At 36.5% G+C, this 13,547-nt stretch overlaps 1 protein-coding gene across 2 annotated transcripts in view; it reads right to left on the reverse strand.

The window, feature by feature from the left end:
- TNPO3 (transportin 3) overlaps window positions 1–13,547 on the reverse strand; it is a 79,606-nt gene that overhangs the window by 49,179 nt on the left and 16,880 nt on the right. For both annotated transcript variants that reach the window (XM_088018468.1, XM_028104988.2), the window contains exons 2-4: window positions 6,172–6,372; window positions 5,125–5,198; window positions 3,496–3,652 (exon numbers count right to left, since the gene is read on the reverse strand). In XM_088018468.1, the coding sequence (XP_087874594.1) occupies window positions 3,496–3,652; window positions 5,125–5,198; window positions 6,172–6,372 (432 nt within the window). The remainder of the gene's footprint in view (window positions 1–3,495; window positions 3,653–5,124; window positions 5,199–6,171; window positions 6,373–13,547) is intronic.

Raw genomic sequence — 13,547 nt, forward strand, 5'->3', positions numbered from 1 at the left:
ATCTTAGCCTTGGGAGGGGGTGAACTCCTCCTTCCTTGGAAACTCTATCTTAGCCTTGGGGTTAATGTCTGCTCCTTGTTTCTGTTTTATGGCTATATTCTTTAGAGCTCTCTTTACTTCTTACCAGACAATCCCTCATCACTGTAATCTCCAGTTAGAATTAATCATTCTTTGTATTAAACATTCCCACATACTACTATGTGGTTTCTCTCTTCTGACTAAACACAGACTGATACTAAAAGGATTCTAGATCTGGGGCAAGGAGGTAACAAGGTATTAGTCCTCTTTTTGTGTTAGGAAGGAGAGAAATGCTCCAGTGGCCAAAGTTATAATATTTTAAGCATCAAAAGAAAGATTTTAGTTGAGACCCTGAATCAATGAAAACCCATGAGTCATAACACTCCATAAAGAGATGTCAGAAAAAAAAACAGTGACACTTGAGGCAGATTTAAAACAAAACCCTATTTTGCAAACAGGAAATTAAAAAAGAATTAAGATTTATAGTGCTTTCCTAGAAGAATGCCAGAATACTCACAAGAATACCAACTAATACATACACAGAAAGAATGACAGAATTATTAAAATATTATTTTGCAAACCACAATGAAATTTTTTTTAAAAAGATTTTATTTATTTGACAGAGAGAGACACAGCGACAGAGAGAGAGCACAAGCAGGGGGAGTGGGAGAGGGAGAAGCAGGCTTCCCGTGGAGCAGGGAGCCCGATGCGGGGCTCGATCCAGGACCCTGGGACCATGACCTGAGCTGAAGGCAGACACTTAACGACTGAGCCACTCAGGCGCCCCACGATGAAATTATTAAGACAATGATTACCAACTAGAATTTAAAATCTTTAGGCAAAGGTTGATATGGAATTGAACATTTTCTATTTTATGAACTACCATCATACAAATTGCATTACAAGGAGGAAAACAAACTTTATAAACGGAAGAATCAAACTTAAAATAAATGGTAAGTTGAAAAATGCATCCTAATCTAGTCAATCCTAACATCACGAATGGAAGGTCACCAAAAAGTATTTCTCTTCTGATAAGATGACACATGAAGTATCTATGATGTATTCCAGTCAATAATGTTTAACCTTTTGGGGCATCTGGGTGGCTCAGTTGATTTAAGTGTCCGACTCTTGATTTTGGCTCAGGTCACAATCTCAGGGTTGTGGAATCAAGCTTTATGTCAGGTTCTGCACTGGGCATGGAGCCTGCTTTAAGATTCTCTCTCTCCCTCTCTGTCGCCCCCCCCTTAAAAATAAATAAATAAAAATTTAAAAATCTTTAACCTTTTAAAATCAATCATTAAGTCTTTCTTTCTCAACCAGGGTTCTGGAAAGAATTAAGTCCTACAGAAAATTATTTGGGTGACTGTTTTCTCCATTATCCTAAGGATAGTATACTTGTACCATTATTAATGCATAGGAGAGAATTTGTTCCATACAATGGATGCCTTAGGGCATTAAGGCTTAATTCTCTAGAGGAATCCCTACTGAGAAAGGCTGTTTTAGATACAACTTCCAATTAAAGGAAATACAGAGAACAGAAAAACAAACTAAATGAAACAAAGACAAAGCAACCAGAAAATCCAAAAGGCAAGAAAATCTATAAAATAACTGGTCCAATCTCAACTCAATCAGTGTCATTTTGAAAAGAAGGGGAAGAGGGACTGTGATTAGGAATCATAATAAACTGGGGCGCCGGGGTAGCTCAGTCAGTTAAGCGTCTGCCTTTGGCTCAGGTCATGATCCCAGTGTCCTGGGACTGAGCCCCGCATTGGGCTCCCTGCTCAGCGGGGAGCCTGCTTCTCCCTCTCCCTCTGTCTGCCGTTCTGCCTGTTGTGTACTTGCTCTCTCTCTGTCAAATAAATAAAATCTTAAAAAAAAAAAAAGGAATCATAATAAACTGATACAAGGCATGGTTCTAGACTGGATACTGATTTGGAAAAATGCTGTAAAGGCTATTTTAGGATGAACTTGGGGAATGTGAAGATGGTCTGGGTATTTATTAGATGATATAAAAATTTACTGAAATGGAAAGATGAAGCTGGATGACTGAAAAAGCAGGCTATAGAAGGATAGGTAAAATATAATCTCATTTGTATTTCAAAAATTTGTCATATGTTCATAGAGGATATGTACTAAAGGGTTAACTGTGATCTCCAGATGGTTTGAATATAGTTTGTATTTTCTAATTCTCAATAATACTATCTCCTTAAAATAAATTCTGAAAAATGCATATAAAAGAGTAATTTTCCAGTGAATTTCTAACACCGATCTGAAGGCAATTTTAAGTAAAAAATTTCTTTTTCAAATAAAAAGTTCTGGGGTGCCTGGGTGGCTCAGTCATTAAGTGTCTGCCTTCAGCTCAGGTCATGATCCCAGGGTCCTGGGATTGAGCCCCACATCGGGCTCTCTGCTCAGAGGGAAGCCTGCTTCTCCCTCTCCCACTCCCCCTGCTTGTGTTCCTTCTCTTACTGTCTCTCTGTCAAGATAAATAAAATCTTAAAAAAAAAACAACAAAAAAACCCAACTCTCAAGCAACTATCATCTTTAAATAAAAATTAAAAAAAAATAAAAAGTTCTATGATGTTCCAAAAGTACTGAAACAATTCCCTGAAAAATAATCTATAACCACATTATTGAAAAAATTGATCTAGACTATAAAGACCTAAAAATGAGATGTGGCGGCTAGATAATTTAATACCATCAAGTTCAAGAACCAGCAAATATTTTCTTTAAAGGGCCAAAGAGTAAATACTTTAGATTTTATAGACTATATGTGGTCTCTGTGAAAATTATTCAACTCTGCCACTTCAGCTCAAAATTATGGACGTACACAATACATAACTGAATGGGCATGACTATGTTACAGTAAAACTATTTGCAAAAATAGGTGACTAGCTCATAGGCCATAAATTTACCCATCACTGGTCTACAGCATTAAAATGTCCACCTAGTCAAAAAGGACCTAATCACATTTAACTCTTTTTAAAAAGATAGTGTAGTATTACCTAATCTGTAATTGTGATATTGCCCAAAGGTCAATTAAAGTCCTGAACCACTTCCCTATCAAATCTCAACTGATCCTTAAGAGAGGATCCTTTCCTTAAGTAAATTTATACATTAGCATGGTTCTTTGTCAAGAGCCAACAGTTTGTACCATGAAGTAGTAGAAAAGCAAGGGATGTGTAATCACAAAGCCTGAGTTCAAATTCTGAACTAACAGTTGTATAAGTCTAAAGCCCGTTTACATCATTCATAAAATGGAAATAACATCATCCTCACAGTGTTACTTACAAGCTCAAAAAGTATAGTTTCTGAATATGAAAGTATTTAACTGTAAAGTGTTCTATAAAAGTCACAGTATTATCATTGCCAATTTTTGCAAAGAAATCGTATTTCACAATAATGCAACTGAATTAAAAAATAACCACCATGGCTTTTTGCCCCTACAGAACAACTCAGTATTTCACATTTACTCACCAATAGAGATACCACTGTACTAGAGTAGAAGGCCAAATCTTCTATAATTTCTGTGCGCCGGTTAGCCCCAATTCGTAAGGAACGACTATGTACTTCTTCAGGTAACACTGTAAGGATCTCCAGCAGAAAAGGCAGAGAAGTTACATCATTGCTATATCTGGAAAAGGAAAGGGGAGAGATTAAAGTTACTCAGAGTCAGAAAATACACAATCACAAGATAACAACAGGCTTCAGAATAACCTGTAACAACAAGAGCAGCATTCTCACGACTGTTAAAATGGAGGAAAAACAGATAAAATTTTTTGGAAAGGTATCTGGAAATCAAAATTTCAACTTGCATCATCTGTGACCCAGCAACTCCACTTCCAGAAATTTCTCTCAGAAAATCTCACATACACATGCAAAGTATATAAATATATGCACTGCAATACTTTCTCATAATAGCAAAAATATTGGGAAAATATAAAGGTCCTCCATTATTAGAATAAAAAAGGTTACAGACAGTTATACAATGGAACATACACAGCCATTAGAGTGAATGAAATATCTATGTCCTAACATGAAAAGATGTCTACAACGTACTATATAAAAAGTATATGAAATATATTACATATGAGTGAACAAACACATAGATATATTAGAATATATACGCACTTATTTATTTTAAAATGCTTAAAGTCTGGAGGGCTATACAGTCAACCATTAATAGTGGTTACTTATGAAATACAGAAATAGGGAGAGAGAAAGGCTTTTACTTTGAAAGCTTCCACACTATTAGAGTTTTTTCAAGGAACATGTGTTAATTTTCTTAATGAAAATTTTCTTTAAAAAAATAAACAAACTATCCATGGTGCCTGGGTGGCTCAGTCATTAATCGGCTGCCTTCGGCTCAGGTCATGATCCCAGGGTCCTGGGATCGAGGCCCACATCGGGCTCCCAGCTCCACGGGAAGCCTGCTTCTCCCTCTCCCACTCCCCCTGCTTGTGCTCTCTCTCTCTGTGTCTCTCTCTGTCAAATAAATAAATAAAATCTTAAAAAAAAACAACTATCCATATAAAGATTTAATGACACATTGTAGTTGGATTAGGCAAAAAGGACATCCACTTTGCTCAAAAATAATACCCTAACCAAATGCCAAAATGCAAACAAATATCAAGATTATCCGGCCAAGACCATGAGGAAATGCTTTTATTCAAAGTAGCAGGCTCCGTGTAACTGAAAATCATACTGTCCCTTTGACAGATATGAAATAAACCCCAATTAGTAAGAACTTTTACTCATAATGATTTCTAATTTAATATAATCTTAAACATTCTGACAATGTTTTTATAGAACTGCTGACATGTCAGTTAGTGGGAGTGATCCACAAGACAATGAAAGACTTTGCTGCAGTTAATTCAAGGAACATGTGTGTATAAATTATGAGGGCCTTTTATGTTCCACATGACACACTTCTGTAATATTTAAATTTTAAATGATTTTCTTTTAACCTAACAAAAGTTAATAATAATTCTTTGTTAAGTGTTTGGGGAAATATCCCAAATGTCTAGCTAATGCGAACAAATTTCTCTTTGTACAAGGTTAATAGTAATTCCAAATGCTAGAATATAGTTAATACAAGTTACTTACTTTTCCACCAATGTTTGTACACATCCCTTCCAGGAAGGCATCTGTAGGGCAAGGTCTGCTATTGCTAAAGCCAGCTGAATAAAAAGAGAGATTAAATAAATGAATAGAAACAGATGAACAGAAACAGGGTTACCATCAATATTAATTGGAAAGCAAAGAAACTAAACTTTATCCAAACAATATGACAACAAAGACTGACACCCCACCCACCCACCTCTCCTCACCTCCACAACTACATATATAATGTAAACTCTTCTGGGCTAGCTACAAATTGCTAGGATTTAAAAGTTAACCTCTAAAAATGAAAAAACAAAACCAAAAAACAACAAAAAGAAATCAGAAAGAACAGACTATAGATTTTCCTCAGAATATATCAATACTTACTTTTATTTGGCAATACCACAGAACTTCATGGACAGATAAATTATACTTTGCCAAAAGGCCAAAGTTACTGACAAAGTCAGCCCTTTGACTTAATCCTCAAGTAATGGAATGCCATTTCCCTTCTCTTTCCATTTCTCATCTTGAAGCCTTATGCAAAAGCCTCCTTCCTCTTCAAGGGCACTTCTATGCCAGGCAGAGAACACACATGAGTATGTATTCACTGAAGCTTCCAGTTTTCCTTTCTAATGTATTTACCAGTCTAAGGGGGAAGAGCCAGATGCTTCACTGTTTCATTCGTAAGACTTTTACTAGCCAACTGGTCCAGAAACGATTTTTTTAAAGGCAAGTAGGCAGACCTCTGACCCAGAACAGAAGAGTATACAATATTTTTATCATCTGCAATTTTAATAGGGTTGGGGGGGGCACATATGCCTGCCTGTGAAAACCTATACTCATCTCCCCCACTTCTGGTATTTAAAATGGTTTGAAATCAAATGAACTCTAATATTAACATAGAAGATTTTCACTTTCTATCCACTTAAGAATATACCATTAAGTCCATAATAAAGTTAACATTACTTCACATGGCCTAGCAATGTCAATCAAAATCTGATAAATCCAAATGGCCTTACAAATTTCCCTAATGAGAAGCACAGGATTTACCTGCGTTACAATGACAGGTGACAAGTCTTTCAAGTTCTGGATATGGGTTAGTAATGAGTCCCGTAAAGAGGCATGAGAGTCTGTGGGGAGCTCATAAAATGAGGTCTGAATCTTCATTTTCATGGTCTGTGCAGCAAAGTAGCATGATTCCACATCCTGTCGGATCTGTAACAATTGGTCTGAAATCTCCCATGCATGAACCTGAAAGCAGATCAGACAAAAATGTCTTAAAGACTATTGTACTAAGTAATTTTAATGTTACACCTCAATACACGTAAAAACATATGTAGACCAATATAATAAAAACCCGACAAGCTAAATTACCCACTAATTTAGCCAATACCTCAAACTATGTATTTATAGGTCCTGTTCAACAAAAGTATTACCTAAATCCTTCTGACTCATTCTAGGAAGGCATGAGAGTTATCAATCAGATCAATAGGTCTAACCTTGCTGATCAGAATCATTAATTGTGTAGGGGAGAGAGTAGGAAGAAAAAAGTCCCAAAAGCTCCTACTAAAACTAAAATGTCACTGTGTAACTTCCAACCCTATCTGGTTAGATGTTTCTTTTCCACTTTTATAAGCTTTTGTCTACTTTTGAGAATTGAATCTGATAACCATTTTAATATATCTATAAATAGGTCTCAGTAGACCTACATTTCAATCTTTAGTTCCTTTTAGCAGAAAAAAAATCTCACCCTAAATGAATATTATTTCACATACTTCTATTATTTTCTAATGTATTTATGTTTGGCAAAGTGCTAATATACACTTACTACTAAAATCATTTTCATAGGAGAAAATAAATCTATCTATGGAAATAATAATGGAATGAAAGCATAGGATTTGGTCTCTAACGGATAGTCACAGTTATAAAAGAGTTCTATTTTGAAAGATAACTTTGGGAACAAAGTTGTGCAGTACACAGTAGGCAACTAATTAACAACTGATTAATTTTAATCCAATTCTACCAAACTGCCTCTTCTTGGGAGAAGGCTAAAGTAGGCTGGCAATAATGAACTGAAAAAAAAATTTGCAATCTCAATTCAGGAGCAGAAGCAATTGTGGAAGGAGATCACAAAGATTCACCCAGTCAATTTCTTATAAAGCTAGAGCACTTCACAAGTAATACATAATCATTCTTCAAGATCTTTCCAAAGATAAACAGGAGTCAATAAAGAGAAACAGGCAGAATAAATGGCCTGTACAAGTTCCCAAAGTAAATTGAAAACAGAGACACTGAAGTTCATTAGAGGTTAATTAACATAAAACTTAGCTTTCAATCAAATAAGACAGTGGAAAATAAGCATAAAACATTATGTCACAGAAAAAATCTTCCAGCCACATAAGTTTTTAGCTATTTAGTATCTAACCAGTAACTCAAGCACATCTGGAGTTTAATATGCCATCAAAATATATTTTTCTCAAACTGATACTTTATAATCTAGTTTATTGGCTTTTTTAAAAAAAGATTTTATTTATTTGAGAGAGAGAGAGAGAGCGCGCGAGCACAGAGGGAGCGGGAGAAGCAGACTCTCCCGCTGAGCAGGAAGCCCAATGCGAGACTTGATCCCAGGACCCTGAGATCATGACCTGAGCCGAAGGCAGATGTTTAACAACTGAGCCACCCAGGTGTCCCCGGCTTTTGTTTTTTTTTTAAGTAAGCTCTATACCCAATGTGGGGTTTGAACTCATGACCCTGAGATCACAAGTCGCATGTTCTACCAACTGAGCCAGGCAGGCTCCCCTCAAACTGTTATTTTAAAAAAATAATAGCAAAAAGATTCTATGAAACCTTGGAATCTCCATAAATGCCCTCATAAAAACACAGCAGTTAAAGAGCAAAACTAAAGCACTATGGGCATTTACAACAAAACCAGGTATTATCTTGTTATGTCTAAGAACCCCAAAATATAAGTGGTTGGGGACAAACCAGTGACATCTGTAAGACCTGTGTAGTTTCAGCTTCAGTAAAAGCAGAAGCAGAGAAAAATAACAGGGTATCTAACGGATATAAGGCAAGAGGAACACCAAAAGAGCCAAAAAGTATTCAATGGAAAGAAAAGAGAGACAATTTGAGGACTGAAAATAGAAGAGGTTTTGTCTGATCTGAAAGCAGGTGAGTAGAAGAGGTGAGTGGAAGAGGCCTACATAACATCTAAGGAGATGGTACAGTCTAGCTTCTATAAATTCCTGAAATGAAGGACAGGACTCCAAACTGAAGATAGAATGCTGTGAACAGAATCAAAATTATACAGGATAAGTAAAATAGAGACAAAAGAAGAAAAGGAGAAGATAACAAAACTAGGAAATCTTAGAAATCAAACCACATTTGTAAATACTATAAGAAAACAACAGAAAAGGAAGTTCTTTGAAGATGGAAATACTACCCTTAGCCATGCCTCCTAAAGTTCAGAAAGACTAATTTCATAAAAAATAAGCAATTGAAGCCAAATGCCATATACAGATACAGGGGGAAAAAGAAAATAATGAACAGAATAACATCTCTATGTTATTCTGGCCTGAAAGCAGGCCAGAAAAACATTTTAAAAACTAGTCTACCAGAAAAACACAGAGATATTGGCTATCCATCTAAATAAATTGGACACGATAACATTAAACAATTGCTGAATCTAAAAACAAACAAAAAAACCAGTCTAAAGTCCAAAGGACACAGAAGCCAACATGAAAGAGCTCAATGGCCAAAGATAAAAAACCTAGTGTAAGAAAATGGATTATGATAGTATTGGATTATAAACTCAAAAATAAAGCAAATGCCATGAGTCCATACTGATGTGAACAATGACCAAATAAATAAGTGTGAAGTTATTTGTAATATATAAAACATCATTTTTACAGAAGAATGCTTAGTTAATAAAGGTAAGAAGGAATGAGAAAAATAGACAATTACTATTTCAACACCACAGTAATAATTGCTACAGGAAATATTCATGGATAGGGGATAAAATTAGTGGGTGAACTTTAAAAAAGAAACAGGGGGGCGCCTGGGTGGCTCAGTTGTTAAGTGTCTGCCTTTGGGTCAGGTCATGATCCGAGGGTCCTGGGATTGAGCCTGCATCATCGTGCTCCCTGCTGAGCGGGAAGCCTGCTTCTCCCTCTCCCCACTCCCCCTGCTTGTGTTTCCTCACTCGCTGTGTTTCTCTCTGTCAAATAAAGAAATAAAGAAATAAAATCTTTAAAAAGAAAAAAAAAACCCAACAACTCAGAGTTCTCTACTGGAGAGACAATGTAAAGAGACCTAGACTACATGGAAAGCAAAAGGAGGGCGGCTAAGTCCAGCCTTCCAGCCATTTCTATCAGTGTCAGTCATGAAAATGAAGCCATCTTAGAACCTCCAGACCAGCCCATCCACCAAACTTCATGGAGAATTAGAATTCAAAGTCCTGCTCAAATACGTGACCTATAAAATTGTGAGATACAATGAAATGATTTTTGTTTTTGTTTTTTAAATTTTTTTTTTAAGGAGGCTCCATGCTCAATGTGGGGCTTGAACTCACAATCCTGAGATCAAGAGTCACATGCTCTACTGACTGAGCCAGCTGAGTACCCATGAAACAATTTTTGTTTTAAGGTAATTTGTTTCACAGATCATGAGAACAACCAACCAAATATTATGTGCATCCTGACAAAAGAACAGGATACCACAATGACAAGAGGATCAAACTTGTGTCTCATCAAACCTTTGGATGAAGCTGGCAATTTGCAGGAAACACAGAGGAGACTAGAGCTGCATGGTAACTATGCAATCAGCAAAATCCACAACATAGAGTAACTCAACAGGTCAAATGGCCCAGATTTCCCAACAGTTAAATAATCTAGAGAGAGAGAACTTACAGATTAAAAGACACTCAAAAAGCATATTTTTTAAAACAACAAGACTGGGCGCCTGGGTGGGTCAGTCGTTAAGTGTCTGCCTTCGGCTCAGGTCACGATCCCAGGGTCCTGGGATTGAGCCCCGCATCGGGATCCCTGCTCAGCAGGGAGTCAGCTTCTCCCTCACCCTCTCCCTCTGTGTGCACCTCCCCCCCAATAAATACATACATGCACACATTACATAAATAAATAAATAAATCTTTAAAAAAATAAAAATAAATTAGAAGTAGAGATCTCAAAAAGGAAGGGCAGAACCAAAAGTCAAAACAAAACAAAAAGCCCATTTCCTTCTGGACTGTTAAACCTGGGGGTGGGGATGCAAAGATTTATTTTCCAAACATCATTTTTATTTTGGATCTTTTTAAAAGATTTTATTTATTTATTTGGCAGAGACACAACAAGAGAGGGAACACAAGCAGGGGGAGTGGCAGAGGGAGAAGCAGGCCCCCTGCCGAGCAGGGATTCCGATGTGGGGCTCAAGCCCAGGATCCTGAGATCATGACCCGAGCCAAAGGCAGATGCTTGACGACTGAGCCACCCAGGCGTCCCATATTTTAGATTTTTTAAAAAGTAATCTCTACACCCAATGTGGGGCTCGAACTCACAAACCCGAGATCAAGAGTCACATGCTTTTCCAACTGAGCCAGCCAGGTGCCCCAAAAGTAACACATTCTTAAAACAATAAGACAAGAAGAGAAACTGAAAATATCTTAACATAAATGAAAATAGAAACACAACATACCAAAGTTTATGAGATGCAGCAAAAATAGCATTTAGAGGGAAATTCATAGCCACACACATTTATGTTAAAAAAGAAATATCTCAGATCAACAACCTAACTTTACACCTTAAGGAAGCAGAAAAAGAACAAACTAAACCCAAAGCTAGCACAAGGAAGAAAATAATAAAAATTGTAGCAAAGATAAATAAAAAAGAGAACAGAAAAACAAAGATTTGATTCTTTGAAAAGATAAAAAAAAAAAAAAAAGCCAAACCTTTAGCTATATTAACTAGGAAAAAAGAAATGGAAGTGAGGACTTACTACCAATTTTACAGAATAAAAAAAGATTATAAGAAATACTATGAACAACAGTATATCAACAAATTGGATACTGTAGATGAATGGGCAGACAGAAACATACAATGTACCAAGACTGAATCAAGAAGAAATAGAAAATCTAAATAGACTATATTGCTATAACTAGTAAAAATACTGAATCAAAACCTTCCAATAAAGAAAAGCCCAGGACCAGATGGCTTTCCTGGTGTTTTCTACCAAACATTTAAAGACCAATATTTCTCACACTCTTCCAAAAAACTGAAGAGGAGGAGAGAATGCTTCCTAATTTATTCTATGAAACCAGTACTACTCCGATACCAAAGCCAAAGATACTACAAGAAAACTACAGACCAATTTAAATATTGATGAAAAAAACCCTCAATAACATGCTAGCAAACCAAATTCAACAGTACATTAAAGGATTATACACCATGACCAAGTGAGATTTATTCATGGAATGCAGGGTGGTTCAACATAAAAAAATTTAAAAGTGTAATATACCACATGTTAAAAGAATGAAGGGGGAAAAAAGACTAACATTTCAATTGATGCAGAAAAAGCATTTGGCAAAATGTAACGCCCTTTCATGACACTCAACAAACTAGGAAAAGAGAAAACTATCTCAACATAAAAAAGACCATACATGAAAAACCCACAATGAACATCTTACTCAATGGTCACTGGCAGCTTTTCAAAACTCTAAGATCAGCAACAAGACAAGGATGCCCATTTTTGCCACTTAAATTCAACACGGCATTGGAAGTTTTTATTGGAAGTTCCAGCTAAAGCAATTAAGCAAGAAAAAGAAAAGGCATTCAAATTGGACAGGAAGGGGTAAAATGATGATTACTTACATATGACATGATCTTATATGTAGAAAACCCTAAAGATTCCAAAAAAACCTGTTAGAACCAATAGATGAATTCAGGAAAGTTGCAAAATACAAAATCAACACCCCAAATCAGTTTTTATATATTAAACATGAACAATTTTTATACATTAACAATGAACAATTTGAAAAAGGAATTAAGAAAGCAATTGCATCAAATTACAACAGCATCAAAAAAAGAACAGAATCTACTCAGCAATAAAGTAAGGAAGCAAAAAGACTTGTACACTGAATACTACACAACACGGGGTGGCTGGGTGGCTCAGATAGTTAAGTGTTAACCATCTGAGCCTCAAAAATTAAAAATAAAATTACCGTGTGATCCAGCAATTCTGCTTCTGAGTATATGCCCCAAACAATGGAAAGTAGGGACTCAGATATTTATACACACCAACGTTCATAGCAGCATACTTCAAAATAGCCAAAGGTTGAAAACAACTCAAATGCTAACTGAAAGATGAATGGATAAACAAAATGTGGTATACACATACAATGATTATTATTCAGCCTTAAGAAGTACCATTACATGCTATAACATGGATAAACCTTGAGGACATTTTGCTAAGTGAAATAAACCAGACACAAAAGGACAAATACTGCACGATTCTACTAATATGAAGTACCAAGAGTAGTCAGATTCATAGAGACAAAGTTAGAATTTTGATTGCCAGGCCTTGAAGGGAGAGGATAATGGGGAGAGTTACTGTTTGATGGGTACAGAGTTTCAGCTGAAGATGAAAAGTTCTGGAGATGCACTGTGGTAATGGTGGTACATTTGGGGCACCTGGGTGGCTCAGTCATTAAGCATCTGCCTTCGGCTCAGGTCGTAATCCCAGGGTCCCGGGATCGAGCCCCGCGTCGGGCTCCCTGCTCTGCGGGAAACCTGCTTCTCCCTCTCCCACTCCCCCTGCTTGTGTTCCCTCTCTTGCTGTCTCTCTCTCCCTGTCATATTTAAAAAAAAAAAAAAAAAAAGTAATGGTGGTACCTTAAGGTGAATGTATTTAATGCCACTAAATGTACACTTTAAAATAGCTAAAATGGGGGCCCCTGGGTGGTGCAGTCGATTGAGCAACCGATTCTTGGTTTCGGCTCAGGTCATCTCAAGGTCCTGGGATCGAGCCCCACATCAGGCTCCGAGCTCGGCGAGGAGTCTGCTAAAGTTTCTCTCCCCCTCTCCCTATGCCCCCCCCCATGCGCACATGCACATGCCCTCTCCCTCTCAAATAAATAAATCTTTAAAAATAAATAAGATAAAATAGTTAAAAATGGTAAATTTTATGTTATGTATATTTTATCACCAAACGAAAGAAAAACAGTTTAGAATCTGCTCCATCTCTTTTTAGATTAAAGGGCTTTGGTCCTATTATAAAAAACCGCCAGAAGCAAAAGAAATCATGTCAGGAGAAAACATCATTTATTATCCCTTCAACTTTTCATAATATATCCAGTATCAAACAAAAGCAAGACTAAATAACAACAACAACAAAGGGAAAAGAAAAATGACAATAGAAAATAATGTACCTAGATAATG

Source organism: Eumetopias jubatus, unplaced genomic scaffold, assembly GCF_037043125.1.
Source record: "Eumetopias jubatus isolate StellerSeaLion01/CBP00866 unplaced genomic scaffold, mEumJub1_p1.0 scaffold_14, whole genome shotgun sequence".
Lineage (NCBI taxonomy): Eukaryota > Metazoa > Chordata > Mammalia > Carnivora > Otariidae > Eumetopias > Eumetopias jubatus.